General features: G+C 44.8%; 2 protein-coding genes across 6 annotated transcripts in view; one reads left to right on the plus strand and one right to left on the minus strand.

Annotated features, from left to right (window-relative positions):
• The window catches only part of CIT (citron rho-interacting serine/threonine kinase), a 122,277-nt gene extending 113,537 nt beyond the window's left edge, over positions 1–8,740 (minus strand). The window contains exons 1-2 of one of the 2 annotated variants that reach the window (XM_072024277.1): positions 8,503–8,740; positions 7,354–7,435 (exon numbers count right to left, since the gene is read on the minus strand). The gene's annotated coding sequence lies outside the window, so the exon portion shown is untranslated. Of the gene's footprint in view, positions 1–6,097; positions 6,342–7,353; positions 7,436–8,502 lie in introns of those variants that run through there. The other variant, XM_072024276.1, reaches the window with a different exon arrangement.
• Positions 1–19,789, plus strand: part of BICDL1 (BICD family like cargo adaptor 1) — a 52,219-nt gene that overhangs the window by 18,223 nt on the left and 14,207 nt on the right. For 3 of the 4 annotated variants that reach the window (XR_011803743.1, XM_072024299.1, XM_027469914.3), the window contains 5 exons: positions 14,209–14,325; positions 16,359–16,505; positions 17,674–17,853; positions 18,157–18,375; positions 19,552–19,695. Coding sequence is in view for 3 of the 4 variants with exons in the window: in XM_072024299.1 (XP_071880400.1) it covers positions 14,209–14,325; positions 16,359–16,505; positions 17,674–17,853; positions 18,157–18,375; positions 19,552–19,695 (807 nt within the window). In the remaining variant the exon portion in view is untranslated. The remainder of the gene's footprint in view (positions 1–14,208; positions 14,326–16,358; positions 16,506–17,673; positions 17,854–18,156; positions 18,376–19,551; positions 19,696–19,789) is intronic. The other variant, XM_072024298.1, reaches the window with a different exon arrangement.

The raw sequence follows: 19,789 nt of genomic DNA on the forward strand, positions 1-19,789 counted from the left end.
CTCCAAATCCCCCTTTGGCCTGCCTGTACAGTCACAGCAGGCTTTTGCCATGCACAATGTCATGATGAGCCCCATCCCCACATAGGAAGATCAGAGTATCCCAGCTCAGGAAGCCAAGCAGCACCACATTATAGATAAGCCTTTAGGGGCTGAGGTGTCCAAGCAATGACAAACAGCCTGTGGTGCACAAGTGACATGTTTAAACTACTTTTTTCTTCTTCAGTCCATTTGAGTCTTTATAATGTCCCAGCTTGGCAGCATCTGCTCTAATTCAACAGGACATAAAAAAACCTTTGAGCAGAGCCAAGGAAAGGAAGCTAAAAGAGGAAACATCACCCTCAGCAGCAAAATCAAAACCAGATAGACTGCAGCCGAAATCACAGAATTTCTGTAATTAAATATACAAATCTCTGGCACGGTGCTGTGTTGATGCAATAGGTTGTGGTGGCTTTCTATTAGAGAGATCAGCTGGAGAGCTGGGGAAGGGCTCCAGGATTCAAGTCACAAAACAGCCAAGGCAAGGGGTGAGAGGGAAGCTGGTGTAGGAAAGGTAGTGGCAGGCAGAAGCAAATCTAAGGCTTGGCACAAGCTCGTTAGCAATGATGCAACATGATTGGCTCGCAGGCTCTGTGGACCTGTTTGCTCCCCAGCCATCTGCCACCTCCAGCGCACAATCTCATCACATGAGAAACAGAGGGAAGAGGGTCAGTGGCCTAAAGCAGGTGGTTTTTAGCACAGAGAGGATTAAGTCTTTCTAACTAACCTGCATACCTCTGCTCTGGCAGAAATTTTAAGCAACACCATTTTGGACACTCCCAAACACAGCAGGCACTCAGTAGATTTACAATCACTACCACAGGCTTCTGCATAAAGAAATGCAGCTGCAGCAGCAGAGTAAAAACTGCTGGCAGCTGAATACCATGATCTCCTGACACTGATCACATTATTCTTGCTTTCTAGCAGCAAGAGGAAGAGCAAGTTAATCATCTAGACGCAGTGGTGCTAGGAGAGATCCCATTTTAAAACCCTGCTGTAGTAGTGTAAGAACGGGAGCAGTAGATCAGCCTGCACTCAAGTGCAGGATAATCAGCACGCGCTCCCGCAAGGCAGCCCTCACTATCCTTTGAAGAGGGAGCCATTAAAGAACGTAACTGGAAATCAAAGCAGCCTCAGACAAAGTATGAGCACACTCAAACAGGACTTTCAAAATGAAACCCACTCCCAGCAACTTGTCAGGGAGACTTTGAAGGTAACAAACAGCCATTGCCACACCAGTTTTGTTGCATTTTACTTGGTGTAATTTAGCTGGTGTCCTGTTACCTATTTAGGGACAGAAAGCACGTATATGGCGTACATAATGCTCTCAGCAGCTCTGATGTATGCTTAAAAGCACCAGAGCCAAAAACAACAGCATGCCCCTATTTCCCATAGGACATCCCTAGGTCTTTTCCCACTCCACCTCTCTGAGCCACATCACCAAGGGTGAAATGCATGGTCTTTGAAGAAGGGGAAGGCACGCCCCTTGCTCTGCTCATGCTGGCATTGCCAAGGATGCTACTGCTTTGCAAAAGCAAAGCTTCAGCCATCAAAACCTCAGCCACCAGGAGAAAGCATCCTTTCAGTATCAGACACATAGGAAAGGCTGCTAATTCTCACAGCATCTGTCAGTGCGGCATTTCCAATCTAAGGCCTTGTGCCATGCCTACAGATCTCTCCAACTCACCGTCAGCAGCCTCACAGCTCAGCTGCATGGAAACCCAGGCTGTGGGTCCACCCTGGTCCCCATGTCCACCTGGCACCCGCTGCACACCTCAGCTGCACAGGGTCTGTTGTCAGAAGTCAGAAACCTCAGTGCTAAAAAACACAGTGGGAGTGATTTCTCTAAGCAGCAGCTGAGACTGCCGGGGAATGGACTGTTGATTCAATGAAGCCTGACCTACATTTGATAAACTTTGGCGATAGGTGCAAGTCTAAGTAGAGTATGTGTGCCAAATTGGAGGCCCACAGCCAAACACAGAACCTTTGTCTGTGGTGTTTCCAGTGGACTCCAGCTCACACACAGTTACTCTAACACAGCTGTTGTGATGTTGCTACAGTGGCTTTTCCTCTTCTGACAGCATTTTACCTCTCTTCCATCAGAAAAGATAACTGAATACATGAATTGTTTGGGACTGAGCTGGCATCCCCACACAGGTGCCTCTGTGCTTTACTCCTTAAATGATATTCACAGATGCACCAAAGCCTGGGACTCGTGCAGAGAGGGGCTCTTTCCAGTCACTCATAATGCATTCCCCTGCATGCATATGATTTGGCAGAGCACAGTGTATTTTATATGCCATCCTGCAGCATGTGCTGCACCCGCCTTGTTTTTCAGCTAAGTTTGCTGTCTGCATCTACTTGCTTTTTTTTTTTCTCCACCAAGCACAGCTTTTTGTAGGACTTAAAGTACCAAAATGCCAGTGAGTTTGCCAAAAGCTGTTAAAGAAACCCATGCAAAAACTTTTAAAAAACTAGATAGTGGGAGGACAAGGCTCCAAGAAGAGATCCATGTTCTTGTTTCTGGACTCCCACATTGTAGAGAGGCTCTGGCCATAGCAGCACCCATGGAATGCCTTCAGGGGAGCACCTCACCCACTAGGCTGACATGTGAGAGAAGACCTGGCCGCTTACAGAAATACTCAGCAGATTCCCAGAAACTGGGTTATGGGTGCTATTCAGAAAACTTTCATCCTAGACTTGGAATACACCTGCTGGGGTTTTATTTAGCATTTTTGGCTTGTGGTAGAAGTCACTATTACATATTGCTATCAAGGTGCTCTGAAGGCTAAGTCCTTGCCCTGAGGAGCTACGACAAAGACCTAATCCCCTCAGCACTTACATCTGTGGCACTGCACAAAAAGGTAAACAAGTACTTCTGTGTTCAAGCATCTGCTGCACTGAGTCATAAGCTGTTTCCACATTAGTGGAAACGGAGCAAAGCTGGGCTGAGAGGAGAGACAAGTGTGCATGTACTTATTACATATTGTAATGCATAAAGTGTAGATCTGCATTCTACTTCGGCAGATCAGAGTGCTCAGATGTTATTACTAACACATTGTAATTATCTTTTGTCAGTGATCACCAAAAGCAAGGTCTGCCTTGTGTTAGAAGTCTGCACCAAAGACCTTATACTCTAAAAAGATCTTTTTATGCTGCCAGCAAGGGAGAACAACTCAGAAATAGCTGAAGGCTGCTGAAGTACAGGAAAAGAAGTATTGCCAAGTTAAATGGTATCTCTAGATGCTTTTTGTCTGCAGGTATCCAGCCCAATTCAGTTGTGTTTAAAGTGACAGATCAAATACTATCTGATCAAGAAATATTTCCTAAGTAAAAGCTTACCTAACAGCTCCAGAACTAGCTTTGAGAAAGTAGATTTGGACCTTTTTATTTAAGCATTGCAATTGTGACATTTTTCTTTTTGATACTTTGTGACAGACTTGCTCTTTTTTTGTCCCTCTCCTTTCATTTATGACCCTACTGTACCTAGCAGTGATTAAAACATCCCCTAGTGAAGGGAAAGCTTTATTGAAACTAATAGTTTGTAGCTGGAGCTTCCATCCTAGCCAATATTCATTATAGTTTGTGGGTGTCCTTATTTTTCTACAGAAACTAACTACAGGTTTTACTGCAGCATCTGTAATAAATAAGCCTTCTTCACAGAGTAACTTATATCTTGCCTTAGTCAAGCCAAACAAAAAAAGACCTATTAACGCTCCTTCCTTTGGGTTTTGAAATAAATTGGACAAGTTGTCAAAGAAGTGAGCAAACACATTGAGTACTGCTTTTCAGAAACTGACTGATGGAAGTTATTGGGAGTCAAATACAACAGGAATTTCAAAGCTGATAAAACATCTCCCAGGTCAATCTATCAAAGTTTAAATGCACACCTGTGTTTCAGAAAATGCTTTCTTCCTGTCTCAAGGCTTCCTAATAGAAGTTAATGGGTTTTAATCTAAGTCCTTGATTATTGTTTTTTTTTGTTTGTTTGTTTGTTTTTTTGGCATCCACCAGTTTCACAGGAATGGGAATAGACACCAGTATTTTCATGCAGTCAGACATGTCTGCAAGTGCAAGTTTGAGCATCAGGTTTAAACACATTGGAAAGCTTTTAGTTTGCATATTACTACTAAATCCTTCAGGAGTAGGTCCTAAACAGGTTATATAGGTGAAGATTTCAAAAGCTGGTGAGGATTCCCTTCCTGACTTTTACTGCCATCATATATTAGATATCCTCAACAGAACTCAGTTCATTTTCTTTGAAATGAAGGAGATGTCAGAACACTTAAAGCCAGAGTAAGAGACTGCAAGAAGCTTAATTATTGTCTTGCTTCCAGGCACAGATATGTGAGTTTGAACACCTCTGGGTTTAAAAAGTCTTAGACTAAAACAATTTCATAAGAAGTAAAATTCAAGAATGGAGATTTGTTATCATGACTTCTGGCTACCAGGGAAGACAAAGCCCCTTGAGAGCAGCACTATATATTGCACTTCTTTGCCTCAGCCATCATAAGTGTCCATTTTATTCTAGGCGGTTTTAATGACTGAAGTATTTATACTTCCAGTTCATCAACTACTTCCAAATTAATTATGCATTTTATATTTCATTAGACTATCACCTGACCCATACTTATGGCTCACTAGGAATTTACTGGAAGAAATATTTTTTGTCCTTTAGCTTAAGTAGAAAAGTCACATTAAGCTCAAACACTCTGGATTAAAAACCTACATCCAACGTAAGAGAGCCAAAATGCTCCACTGTGATAAAATATGGCTTTTGTCAGGGGAAAATAACCTATTCATGGAAACTAAGTATTAGAAATGCATTAGAATTTACCTAGCAGAGCAGACAACTCAATTTATTGATGTTAAACACAGGCCATCCCACATTCAAACAGCTCCAGTTTCCTCTGCTACATCAAGGCAAGACTTCAGAAACTGGGGTCTCACACATCAGTGGTGTGGATTTTTTTTTTTTTTGGGGGGGGGGGCTTTTCTAAACTGAGTGCCCCAAACCCCAAATGTGATACACTGGCCCCAAGCTATGCTCCACTGAGATTAATGCAACAGTTCCCCTCAGCTCTGCTGTAGGGTCATGGACTTGATTTAAGCTGTAAGCCTTTCTGCCTCCAGTTGCAAATACATGCAACAAATACTTCAGTCAAGGTCATATGCAACATCTCTTCAGAACTAGAATAGCCTGCTGGTACTACTCCATTCCTTCTCAACAACCAGGAGCCGAGCAGCTGCCAATGAGCCCTGCATTCAGCTCCCCACTCTGAGCCCACAGACAGACACCTGGGAGCCCCTGTGTGGGGCTGTCTCATCTCCCACTCTTCTGGAAGCAGCATTTGCATACAGAGAACAAGAGCCACACCGGGTGCACTGCTTAGCATTGCGTGTCCTCCAGGCACACTTTGTCCTCTGAGCTATCTCCAGTGCTAATTTATTACAGCGTTCAAAGCAGCGGGCCTCCGGCAGTCCCTCCCACAGGAAGCTGGCTGACTCATTTTTCTACACACTTTATTTTTCTCTCCACAAGAGCCAAATTCTTAGGTCAAGAATAAACCACAAAAAAAGGGAGGCTCATGTTTAAGCACCTCCTAAAACATGTTCACAACCCACATCCACTTGTGAAGCTATTTCTTCCAAACAATTAACATAGACATTACACCTTGCCAGAGTTGCCCCCCCCATATGACACACAACTGTGTTCGTTTTTGCTGCAAGCAGCTGTTCCTAATCCTGTAAGATGCTTTAGCCTAAGCTAGTGGTTGTTGACTTCAGCCAAACAGGTATCTTAGTACTCACTGACAAAGAAGATGAAGACCACCATTTTGTATTAATTCCCTTGAGCTCTTTTCCAAACAAACCCACGTATATTCACTTTATAAACTAGTTGTATCAAGTAGTCTTCCAGGAAAGTTAAGAAGAACGGCATTGCCAGAAAACCATTGACTGTCCACTCTTCTGTACTTGGTGATGCAGTAAGAATTCACTATCCCTATTAAAAGGATTTTTCAAGGTCACTTGGAAAGGAAAAAAAAGAAAAAGGCAGTACCTTATCATGTCGGGGCATTAACAGCAGTTATCTCCAGCAGCACTTCCAGCTCTCCAGCCTCAAGAAACATGGGAAGCAACCAAAGCCAGACAACGTGAGCACTTTTCCCCTCAGAACGGGCAATTCAACTTCAGGCTGAGCAGAATCATATTTTCTGAAGGTTTTCACCAAAGAACTAAACATCTGTGCTCTCACAACATTTCCCTATCTCAAAGGGCAGGTACAAGCCAAACCCCACAGAGAAAAAAGTACCAGCTGGGCCCTGTTCTCTCTTACAGGCAGCTCCCCCACTGGCCTCTGCCTCTCAGGTGTGAAGCATCTGAGCTGATGATGCATTAACCCATTGCCATCCACTGCATCACTGGGGTGTGCTGGAAGGAAACCACTCACATTCTTTGTTTGTTTAGTTTAAAACTCAGGTAAATAGGAGTGATGTTAAAGGACAAGTTGAGCAATTAACTATTTGTCCTATAGAAGGGAAAAAATGAAGAGAGGACAGATCTGGAGCAAAGACTTTTCATTTTCTTGCAAGCAATAAAGTATCTTATTTCTAAAACACCATGGCTGTATAAGAAGTGCAGATTTGAGTATGGGATGCCACTGCTCTCCTGTGTCTCACAAAGGCCTCTCAAAGACATTTCCTAACAGTAATGTCTCCTAAGCTTGATGCTTATAAGAGCAATTTCAGTGCTTTGTCTCAGTTACCAGGCTCCTTGATTTGGCAATTACAAACCCTCATCCTTTAGGTCTTTGATTCCCTTCTTTCTTAATAGGTCATTTTTTTACTAAAAATATGCTCATTTCTTCTTTAATCCATCCATTCTGTTGTCAGTATAGGACCCCTCAATCACTCTAGTGGGCCTGTGCCCTACAATATCAGTCTGTTAAGGGAAGGTGCATCAACCTGTGTGGCCGTAACAGAGGAGGTCAGGCAGACTGCCACATAGTCAAACCCTTGTGTCTAAGCAGATATGGATTTATTGGCTTCTCTGAATAAGGAGAAGGAATAACCAGGAGGAGACCCTCAATGGCATAAAGACCATTGCAGATAGCTGGGCATGAGGGCATATGGTACAAAGGTATCAAGTGCCAGATGTGCAGTAGTTTGCCTGAATTGCACTGAAAAAGGTAATAGAGGGAGCACCACATTCTGTACACAGTTTCACATAGATGTATGATTTCAGTGCCAGGACCCAGTGAGGACAATGCAGACTGGATGCTGTATGCCCCTACCACGGCCAGCTCGTAGATCTTACCTACATGAAGGAACTGAGGGTCAGAAACAAGATCACTGGGGAGTGGGCTGATGGGTGCAGCGGCAGGTTACAGAGGTGGTTCCTGAGTAAAAGGAAATCTGTGTTAGAAAGTAAATCATACGTGCAATACGTAAGCAGATATACTCACTTTGGTTACTAGTATCAAATCCACCTGCTAGACTGCTTATAGCTTGTGGGTATATAATAGAGATATATATTACATACTGATACCCTAGCACTTTCACAGTGTAAAAAAATCTGATTTTCTAAAAAGTATAGTATGGGATCAATGCAAACAACCTCTGTTGGATGTTTACAAACAAAATATTTTGGAAGTGTTGCCAGTTTCCTAAGTTCTCATTTTCCCATGTAACTTGTCTGTGTGATAACAGCTCTCACACCAGGACCAAGCTACTACAGACTTTGTGTGGTTGAATTCCCCAAACTTGGACAGTACCAGAGCAAGGGACCAGGCAGTGAGAGAAGGATTCAGTCCCACCATGTCATTTTGCAGAGATGGGGACAATGCTGGCCCTGGTCATGATGAGCATCGCTCCCCAGCTCCAAATGGCCTGCTCTGTACTGAGGAGCAGCAGGAAGAGGTCCTCCAGAGAAAGCTTAGCCATATCTTCCCATGTGCAAAGTGTGTAACTGCAGATTACTGATAAAGCTAATAAAGCTGATAGCTGATAAAGCTAATTGTGTGCCTGTGGTGGGTTCACCTTGGCCCTGCCAGCTGTTCTCTCACTCCACCACCTCCACAGGATGGGGGGGAGAAAATAAGATGAAAAAGTTTGTGGATTGAGACAGAGACAGAGACAAGGAGATCACTTACCAATTACTGCCACAGGCAAAACACACTGAACTTGGGGAAAATTAATTTAATTTATTGTCGATTAAAATAGATTTGGATTGTGAGAAACAAAGACAAAATTAAAGCAATAATGTTCCCTCCGCCCTCATCTCCCATGACTCAGCTTCACTCCCTCATTCCCACCTCCTCTCCCTCCCTTCCCTGAGCCACGCAGGTGGATGGGGAACAGGGGTTGTGGTCAGTCCTTAATGGTTCCTCTCTGACACTTTCTCCTCACACATTTCCCCTGCTCCAGCATGCATCCTTCCTGTGGGCTGCAGTCCCTCAGGACAAACCTGCTCCGCTGTGGACTCCTCCATGGGTGGCAGGGGAATCTTGGCCACAACACCTGCAGCACCATCTCCTCCTCCATCTCCTCCTCCTCCTCCTCCTCCTCTCTTCTCACCTCAGTGCTCTCAGGGCTGATACTCACATTTTTTTCCTCACTGCTGGGCAGCCTTTTGCCCTTTCTTACCAATTTCCCTGAAGTGCCACCAGCTTGCTGAGGTGCTCAGCTGAGCCCTGAGGGGAGGCTGCTGTGGAACCTTCTGGAACCAGCCGGAACAGGCGGCCTGGCTTCTCCTCACAGGTGCCCCTGCTGCCAGCTCCTCAGCACAGATACCCCCTAAAATCCTAAAATCTACCCCTCACCTCCATGAAACACATACTTAAGAATTGTCATTACAACCCACCCTCATCATGCAACCTTCACAACGTTCTCTTATGTCATCAGCCACAGAAACGTTTCCCCACACCAAAATCATCACAGCATGGCAAAGGTGGGCAATGTACACACTCTATGCAGGTCCACCCCTCCTCCATCCACTACCTTACAGCAACAAAAAGAAAATCCCCACTATTTTCCCTGTCCCTGGCTATGCCCAGTCCAAGCTTTGTCCGTCTCCCAGTCACTGCCTTTATCTTGAATTCCTTGTCTGGCAAGTGATCTCCTCGACTGGTAAGTGATCTCCCTGTCTTCATCATAACCCACAGGCTTTTTCACCTTATTTTCTCCCCCATCCTGTGGAGGATGAGTGAGAGAACAGCTGTGTGGGTGTCTGGTCAAGCCACCACAGCAGCATTGCCCTGAGGGGGCTGTTGTGAACGTCACAGGGGCCATCCCTCAGGGAGTCCCTCTGTGCACATCAGTCAGCAAGTGCAAACCAGAGCCCTCAAAAGGTGACGAATAACGAGTGCTGTGTGGTCGCTGTCACGTAAGCAGTTTCCTGGATAGAATAATGCTTCGAATAACAATTTAAATTTGACCTGAATTTAAAGCTTTAGTAAATATCTCTCAAAGATGCCCAGACTGGGCAACCTCAAGGTATGCAAAATATAGATGGCTGTTTACGGTGTGCCAGGAGCTGGACAACAGCCATGGCCTCACCACTTCCTTGGCATGGGTCAGTTAGCCCAGAAAATCAGGCTTCCCACTGCTGCTGGCGGGCACCAGGGTGCTGCCTGGGGTGGTGGGAGAGCGACCCCAGCCCTCCCAGGCCTCCCTCGGCAGCCAGATTAATGGTCTTTATTATTATTATTACTCTGAAGCAAGATGTTTGTAATTTTCTCCTTTGCTTGCTTTTCAGTAGCCAAATATATTTTCCTCCCTGTGAAGAGCTGGGAATCCAGGAACCTGGAGCCAGAGTAGGCAGCGATTAGTGACTGGAAGTGTTAATGGTACCACAGTGGGAACGGGGAGTCCCTTGAACTGAGCTATTAGCAAATTAATAAAAGGGGTAACACGCTCTCCTGAGTGTTACAAATTTAGCGCTAATTAGGGTTTCTTTTCCTTAGCTATTTTAGGCAAGTAAATCTTCAATATCCTTTGTTAGATTTGAATCATCTTGTTTGTAGAAGTAAATCATATGGCAGCACTGTTTTCTTTACCCAGCTACAGTCCATTAGACTTTTTGCATCCATCTTTTTCTTTCTGACATGACTTATAGCTGGGTATTTTGTATGCAGTTAGAATTCTTTAGCAAATCTTCCTCCAAAAGAGGGTTTTCTTTTCATGAAACTAACCTGCAGGCCATTCATTTCTCACAGTCCATCCCAAATGTTACAAAACACTCCTGTTGACAGGAGCTTCAGTGCTCCAGTTTACTTACATTTATTTTATTTATTTGTCATATATTCCAGATGTTAAACCCCATGGAGTTATTGTAACCAGTACCCATTTTCCTGCCAAATATGTACACGGTTTCATGTGTTTTAGCACTCTAGAATTAATAAGGAGAGAAACTTACCAGCCTTGCAATGAAAAGAAGTCCCTAATTAGAGCAGAGACCAAAATGTCCTGCTCTTCCTTTCCTCGTGCATAGCCCAAATCTCATCTAAACCTTGCCTGAAGTCCAGAAAACAAATCTCACAGTTGATTGAATATATCTAATTGTGAATTGATGTCTACGCTTTTGCAGATATGTTTCAAACACTGCCTGGTGGCTGTGTTGGCTAATTTTCCTATACCCAGGAAATTAATTCTTTCTTAACTACAGAGAAAAGCTACGATATTGGGTGATATAAGTCTGCCCTTCCAAAATGAATTTTACTTCACTCTAACAAAATCAATGTATTACTAAATGGTTGATGTAACCACAAAAAGGTTCTAACTTTTAATGTTTAGGAAAACACTGATGGGGAAGAGAAAGCACTACAGTTTGTATAATAAGAGCAAAGCCAGACTGGCTGAGGCAGAATAAATCCACTTCAGTTTAGCAGACATGAAAGTCATAGCTTATTTGAGCAATGAATGGAAAATGTAGATAGAAGGTTACATCCTCTGATGATATAAAATAAAAGAGCATGTTTGAAATAATCAGTAGCAGGCTCATGGTTTAAAATGCATGTGAATGTATGCACACACCTACAGAGGTGTGAGAACAAAGCAGAGACCACATAAAAATATATCAGAAAACCTGCAGAATATTGTACGCTGTCAAAGTAGCTATCTATGTAATATTCAAATTTACATGAAAATCTAGACTTTATAATCAATTAGAAGGGGTAATTTGGCAGCAGTATTAATAACCTCTGAAACAAATGTAGCATGAAAACTCTACAGCACTAACTGTAGCTCAGCTCAGAAGACTTTTTCTTTCATACAAAAACTTGTATCTTTGAAAAAGGTGAGACTAAATGCATCAGCTATTTCCTTGCCTAGAAAAAGAAAAAAAAAAAAAAAGAAAAAAAAGGTGAGGATTTTTCCTCATTCTCCTGTGAAGGGAAACACATGATGCAGTCATTTCTGTTTATTTCTGTTAAACTATGGTCAGGGATAGTTTTCTGCACTCCATGAGGCTAAAGAAAATATTATTTTTACTTTTCTCTACTGCAATAAATAGGATGTGAACAGTGTAGGTTGAGATGACACTGTGACATGCTGTCTGCATTAGGGCCCTAGACACTAGCAGTGAGTTCTTTCTTCCCTCCAGGTGGGCTAAAACTGCAGGAATAAGATGTGTGTGTGTAAGCTGAACAGCAAATCATTCCAGATGATGATTTAAAGCTGGAGAATAGAAACCTTACAGTCCTGCAAGCAGCGCAGTACCAGAAAGGACCTTTGAGGTCAATTCATTTCCTTTCTGTCATAGGCAGTCCTCTGAAAGAAACTGCGTGATAAAGTGATCCAGCTCCATCACAAAATTCATTTTTGCTACCATTCCTCCTACTGTGATGGTGCAGAAGGAGGAATCCTACTGCAACGCCTTGGAAACTTAGAAACGTTCCCATTCCCAGCCTCAATATACTCTTACACAGTTTATTCACATCAGTTCTGTCAAAACTGTGCTTCTGCTTAAATAGCACTTCTCCCTTCTGTGTGCTAATCCACGATATATTTATAGGGAGCCCACACTCAGCAGTCATTGCATGAGATAAAACAAGCCAGCCTCTTTTAGACTCCTTTCATATAACAGATTTTCCATGATCACCCTTTCAGCCCTTCTGATCTGAGCACAGGGACCAGAACTAGCAACAGCAGCTGTATGTTGTCTTACTAGAGATTTTTGCAATGCCTTTACATCTCCTTGTTTCTTACTGCTGTGTTGTATGTTTGTATTGTCTGTACATAGAATTGTTGTAGCATATAAATTGTGTTATACAATTAACCATCAAATACTGGTGTGTCTTCCAGTACCACTTGTGCTCCTTGGGAGTGTGGTCAGCATCTTGCAGGCAAAATCCTTTGGTGCTTTTCATCTGGTGCTTTTTCATTCCTGATAGCTCCTGCAGCGTATTTCAGCATGAAGATGTTTCAGCAGTCTCTACAAATGCAAGTGAATCATTCACAGAAAGCACAACCATCCATCTTCTTTAGTGTCACCAATTAATAGCAGTTCAGGATGCCTTGAGATCCATAGCTGCTTAAGGGAAGAAAAATAACCACCCCCTCCCTATAGAGCTGTGCTGTCACTGTGTTTTGTGTGCTCTGCCTGTGCAAAGAATCTTTATTTAATAAATAAATGGGGGAGGCAGAGGGAGTACTCAAAAGCCTCTGTTGTGAGGCTTTAAAGAAGGTGAAAATTCTGGTTATGCTGACATAGGATAGGAAGGAAACTGAAAATCAATTGGTAGACGAGATTATTTCTTATTATAAGAAACTCTTTCTTGTTCCAGCAGCCAGTGGTCAGAACCTGGCTGATTTCTGCAGCCATGTTTCTGTCTCCTGCCGCCCCTGCAAAGATTGTGTTGGGGTAGCCACAGTTTCTCCACCTGATGGAGGTGGAACAGCCTTTTGTCTCTTGCTTCTGATTTGGATTAATTTGCTGCAGGCTGCAGAAATTAAGGGACCATTTTTAAAAGGGATAGTGTCATCTCTATAGGCAGCTCAGGCTGGATCTGTGTTCATTCCTTGAGTCAGGAGCTGTCAGAACAAAGTCATTGCACCCTTTGGTAGAGCTGCTGCCTTGGGCTCCCTGTCAGCCCAGACCCACGTTTGATGGACATCAGATAGACTACCAAACCTGCCAACAACTGCTGACCCTGCTGGGGGTTTTCTCTCCTTGCCCCCATCTCTCCTTCCCATCTTATCTCCCTGTTTGAGGCATGGGGCCGCTGGTGGCATTCGCCATTGGACATATAGTTCTGCCTGTGCCCTGAGCAGGATGGCAGTGCCACATCTTGAGGGGGATTAATTCACTTCCAGCTAATCTGCCAGGGGGGAAGTCTGTGCCTAAGTGTAATGGAACCTGGTGGAGGCTAATTAAACAGAGAACCATCCATTTCTGCTATCTCATTAGGGATTTGTCATAAAAACCTTATGTTCTCCTACAAACCTAAACAAGTGTGTTTGCTGTGTAAAAATCAGCAGTGAAACTGTCCAGAGGGTAGTTAAATGTCTAAGCTGTCATTTATACAGCCTGTCTGCAGCCTGGGTCCTGTAGGTAAGGAATGGCCTTTCCGTTGTCCTCAAACCACCCCGCATAACTGGGGCATCCCTCCTTCAAAATGGGAAAGAGGGCCAAGCCCAGCGAAGCCACACTGGCAGTCATCTGGAGGGGATGCTTCTCCGTCTGGCCCTGCCAGGAGCCAGGAATTAGAGGCAAAGGGCACTTGTTTTAAAGCTGCACCAAAGATGTTCAGGGGTTTAGAGGTAAATCCAACAGCGGTGTTTTCTGGGGTCTGTGGAGATTGGGTCCCTCACTGCCTTTGTGAGCAGCCTGCTCACCTCCTCAGCCCCAGCTGGGCTACTGCTTATGAGGAAAACTAAATTCCCTGTGAGGCACAGGAGTCATCATGTTATTTTGCAGCAGGAGGAAGTTATGGGCTGTGTCCCTGTGCCAGTCCTGTAGGAAAACTGCATGGTCTAAGTGGCTGCTCTCCTCAGCCTCTGTTCAGGATGAGCTTTTTCCTGGTCCAAACTCTGCAGGCCTCAGAGTTTCTGCCAAAACCAGGGGTTGTGCACAAGTCATATGGCGGCAGGTCTGCAGACTTTCCCCTGCGCAGGAGGAGCTAACTGCCATGGGACAACCCCCAGGGTAATGCCAGCTGGTTTCTCCTTGCAGGCATCCGAGGTGGAGCGGCAGCTCTCCCTGCAGGTCCACACCCTTCGGGAGGACTTTCGGGAGAAGAACTCCTCCAGCAGCCAACACATCGTGCGGCTCGAGAGCCTCCAGGCTGAGGTGAGTAACTCATGCTCAGCCTCTCTCCTTTGAAAGGCAGCCAGGGCTGCTCCAACCCATATAACAAACCCCTCGGAAATGGGTAAACAAACCCAGTTGCTTGGGGTGCGGAAGCAGGTTGGTAGCTGTGGTGCAGAAGACTCCCCCGGTACTGACTTTTGGTGCAACACAGAGCTGGCCAGGTTGGCAAGGGCCAGCTTGTACTGCTGCCTCAGGCACAAGCACACCTGCAAATGAACAGATGGGAAGGATCTTCCAGGATCTTAACCATAGAGTTAAGTCTTGTGGGGCTGCTGTCTGTATCAGCTTAAACTCTGGGGCATGGTGGGAAGGTCTGCAAGGTTGTTTTTTTGTTATTCCTCATGCTTGCAAAGAAAGCAGCAATCCTCTCCTGCCTCTCAGTCATGCATGTGTGAAAGCAAGGAGCCCCTGCCTGTTTAGCTCTGGTACATTAGCAGGGATGATATTGTCTTCCTTTTTCTTTCCTTCCCCGATGGGACTCACTGGAGCTAGCGGGGCAGATGTTCAACTCTACCACCCTGCCGCTTTTTTATTTTTAAGCTATCAGGAAGAGCTTTTCCTAAAATCTCTCAATTTCTTCTTCTCTCCTGCTCCCACCTGCTCCCTGCTGGCCCCTCGCCTTCTCTTCCCCTCCCCTTGGTATGGAGCAGCAGGTCCTTGAAGTAAGTATGGAGGCTTGGAGGGGGGCTGCCCGCGCGTGCATCCCCATCACCATGCATGCCTGTCACCGTGTATGCCTCCCCTCACCTTCTTCCTGTCTCTTGCTTTCCAAATTCCTCTCCCCTGTTCCTATGGCCCAGGGCCCTCAGCAGAGCAACGGTTTTCTGTTACGCAGTCATTCACAGGGTGTTCATTACCAGCTTGGATACCAAATACTTACTCTCAGTACAATTTCTGTATTATACCTCTTATTTTTCTTGCACCCCTTTTCTCCAACCCACACAAATCATGATGGTGGTGGGAAGAGATATTTCAGAAACCATTAGTCACCTAAAAGCAGCTTTCTAATACCTACAGCAGCCTTTACCCTGCAGAAATAGCAAGGCCACACACTTTGCTAATATTTCTTCGTGCAACCAAACATTTCCATCAACCTGGAAAGCAATGAAAAGACAGGGTCCCGTAGAGGCCAAGAAAGCGGTAGGAATTTGCTGAATTAGTCTATGGCCCATGTTGAAAGGAGTTGAAAGGAGACCATAGGGAATATTTAGGGTTGTAGTGGTGAATGGCATACATAGTCCCCAAAGGTCCTGTGTGCACAAATATGGGAAAACATTCCTTTTTCTTGGTTAAACAAGAAGTGACCTTGGCTAGTGCTGATTCATCCTGTGCACTGTTCCCAGCTAAGTGAATCACAGAGGTTTTGTTTGGCACATTGTCCCTCTTCACCTAAAACCGCTGCCCTTGACAATTAAAAGAAATGAACCAATTTTAAAGGCAGCTGAACACTGGAAACTAAAAATAAGCATGGCACAGAAAGGAGTCGTCATGAGTAGAAAGAAAGAAAAATCCCTGATGAGGGCCTGGGGAATGTGCAGCAATTAAAAAAAGTGTGCAGGCAGTGCCATGGCACAACCCCATGGGGAGCAAGAGCCCAGAGGCTCTCCCTGCGCTCTCCAGGGCTCACACAGGAGAAAATCCCACCTTTTGCTCAGTCAGGCCAGGAAAAGTAACTAATCCCATTCTTGCAAGTTTTAGGGTACAAGGGATAGACGGGGCCAGGCTCCACTTTATCCCTTTGGACATTCCTGCCAGCTCCTTGGCCTGCCAATGCACAGCGAGACCCTTTGGAACTGCCTCTGCAGTGTGGGGAAGAAGTATCCATTCAGGCCCTTCCTAAGTGTTAAACCACACACAGAGATACATTTTCTCTCGCACACACAGGTACGGTATATGTGCATACATACTTTTTGTTTTTTTTTCTGTTTCATTGCTCTCATGGAAATGTGATTTCCCTCCTCTGCACTTCCTGTAAAGCATGGGGTCCAACTCCAGCTCTCATTCCTCTGCAGATCAAAATGCTGACGGACAGAAAGCGGGAGCTGGAGCATCGCCTTAGTGCCATGATGGAGGAGAATGACCTGCTCCAGGGAACCGTGGAGGAACTGCAGGACCGAGTCCTCATCCTGGAGAGACAAAGCCATGATAAGGACCTGCAGGTGAGGAGACAGCAATAAGAGAAGGAGGAGCAAATGAATGGGGAAATTGCATCAAAAATGTAGTTTGGGGTAAAATCGATAAGGAAGATAATGAAGAACTGGGAGACAGAACAACTGAAAAAATAAAATGCAAGGAAGGAAATGTAAAAGGAACCGGATAGCACTGACTGTGGTCATATTACTTAATTTTTTAATAGTAGAACTGTCTCTAGAAGAAGCTCCTTTACACTATTCCAGGGAACAGTAACCAGCCTTGTGTCTGTCACAGCTCAAGCAGTTTCACAGCAAGCCAACTCACCAACCATCATTCTCTGAAGAACAGGTTGGCCTGTCTGCAACTTTGGGCCTCTTAGTGGAGAGCAAGATTTTACTTCTCTTCTGTGAGCTGACAACCACTGTACCCCCAGATCTCCAAAACAACATGTATCTTTTTTTCCTCTCCCTAGAGGAATGAGAAACCTGCTGATGTGTCAGACAGCACTGTCCTCCCCAGCATCCACAGCCCTGGTGCGTTCAGCTCCACTGCTCGCATGACACCTGGCTGTGCACCAGCCCCATGCACAGTTTCTGTGCACAGTATTGGCTGCTCCCCCTCAGGCAAACTGCAGCCCAGTGCTTACAGAATTATACAGTTGGGTGACCACAGATAAACCCCAAAACAAATCAATGCCAATGTTGCATCTTGTGTGTTTAAAACACTCCATTAACTCAGATTGCAAACCAGTGAATTAGGGAGTTTGACATCTGAGTTTTGTGTGTTAGGATTTAGCTGATCAGTATGTTTATATTTCTATATAGATATTTTTTTTCAGTATGTATTTATATTACTTTTCTTTTTGGATTCACTTTCTGCTCTGTTTTAGCAAGTTTTTTTTACACAGGTCCCAACTTCTTCACAATGTTCCTCATTTTAGCACTGATTAAACTGCTAACTGCTAATTTTATATTTCAGAACATTCCAAAGCCCAAACAGTATCTAATAACATTTGGAGATTATTAAGCTCCAATAAATAGTAAAAACAGCCAAAGGTACTTTCCTCCTGGCTGGAAGCCCTCTTTCACGCCACCTGTTCCTCCCTCTCAGCTCCTTCACAAACCAAGAGATTCATCCAGTCCATATGACCTCCAGTAACATTTTTTTCCCTGCTTTTTTGATTTTCTTTGGAAGCTGCACCAAAGCCAGCTGGAGCTCCAGGAGGTGCGGCTATCCTACCGGCAGCTGCAGGGGAAGGTAGAAGAGCTCAGCGAGGAGAGAAGTCTCCAAAATTTCAACACAACCAGCACATCCCTGCTGTCTGAGATAGAGCAGAGCATGGAGGCAGAGGAGCTGGAACAAGAACGAGAACAGGTATTTGCCCTCCTGCCCCTGGGAAAGCTCATGGACTTCACCAGTCCCAGAGGGAGAGGGAGCTTAATGCATTGAATCGGAATTTGTAGCTGAAACAACATCCAGAAATAGAGCTGTGGTCCCAGCTCTGCTATGAACACCCTCTAACTGTATGCAAGTAAATCTCTGCATCCATTTCAAAACCAACATAGCAATCTAGGTGAATATTTGTGAGCTTTAGCAATCACACACCTCACTGTGCCATAGAAGGTGGACCTCCACAGCCTTGACATCCCAAGCTAACATGGGGCTCTCTCATTCCAGCTGAGGCTGCAGCTCTGGGAAGCATATTGCCAAGTGCGATATCTCTGCTCCCATCTCAGAGGAAATGACAGCGCAGATTCCGCAGTCTCTACAGACTCCTCCATGGATGAGTCTTCAGAAACCTCATCAGCCAAAGATGTCCCAGCCGGTAGCCTACGGGCAGCTCTTAGCGAGCTGAAAAGACTGATACAAAACGTGCTGGATGGGGCAGACTCCACGGTGAGTCAGTAGCATGGTGAGAGCCCATTGTTGCACATGCCCCCTTGCCAAGGTGACAGAACTTGTTACAAGCTCCCAGTTGATCCTGAAGTCCCTGGTCTCTGAGAAAGCCTCTGTGGCCCACAGAGATGGGCTGTCATGGTGCACAACAGGCTTTGTGTCTCAACTGGTCAGCCAAGAGCCAAACCAGTACATGGGATTCCAGCTTGCACTGCTTAGACCCCATGAGTTTCAAGGTTACACTCTCAAGCAACTCTCAGTCTGGGAGTTGTTCTGGAAAATTAATTAAAGTAGGCTTTATTGTAGATTTGCAGTAAGCTGGATTTTCAAAATGGAAATACTGCAGATGGCCTTGTCCACTGCAGTTCAGTTGTTTCTGTTACAATTTTCCTAACCTTGTTGTATTAGCAATATTGTAAAACCATCCTAACCCTATGTAGATAGGTTCTGCCCCTACAATTGAGGCTGAATACAAATGTTTTGGTGAGAGCTGCCAGACATGAATCCATCAACAGGTGAAGGGTTTTGCTGGCACACAGTGGTGTTCACGGGGTACAGCCTTGATGCTGTGAATGAAGAGGGGGTGGCTCAGGGGACTGCTCAGCATCCACAGGAGTACAAAATTATGAGAAAACACCTGGCTTTTTGCAAAGGCTCCAAGTCAGGCCTATTTTCATCACCTGCAAGCTAAGTGCATTGCCAGTATGACTTATTTGAGAGACGATGCTGATGCAGGCAGTGCAGACTCTGCAACTACAGAGCCATGTGCAAGCACTCGCCTTCCTCATTTCAATACCTGTAGCAGTTGGCAAGAAAGCTGAGCAAGGAGATAAAGTTTTATTTGTTAAATTAAACAGAGAGTCCGGCAAAAGGTCTACAAACGCAGAGATTATAGCCACATGTTACCAGGTGGTCAGTAGGTCTCAGTAAATTCAGTTTATGCTGATGTCAGACCATGTCTGAATGCTTTTTATCATGTGTAGAAGCGCTACCCTTGGCTGAGCACGTTTCCACTGTGGAGGTTTATGGAAGGAAAACTGAAACGCTGCCAAAGTCACATTCACACTTTCATCTTCCTTGTTTAGTACCCTCCACCTCAAACAAGCAGCAGATTAATGTAATTGATTTTTTTTTTTTAAGTGAAAACTGATCAAGAGATTTCTCTCCTGCTCTCAGAGCTCTCGGCGAAGTGATGATGACACCTTGGAGGAACAGATCAGGCGAACAAGTGAGGACTCACGAGCCCTGAGGGAGTTAATGGAGGGAGAACGGGGGAAACTGAGGCAGAGTTTGGAGGAGCTGCAACGACTGCACAGCCAGGTAGGTGATTCCCATACTTTACGGGTGGCCTTGTAACAGCAGTGTTCATCCCCAAGACACACTTTCCGTTGAAGAGATCACCATAAGTAACCAG

The sequence above is a fragment of the Anas platyrhynchos genome, chromosome 16, assembly GCF_047663525.1.
Source record: "Anas platyrhynchos isolate ZD024472 breed Pekin duck chromosome 16, IASCAAS_PekinDuck_T2T, whole genome shotgun sequence".
Classification (NCBI taxonomy): Eukaryota; Metazoa; Chordata; class Aves; order Anseriformes; family Anatidae; genus Anas; species Anas platyrhynchos.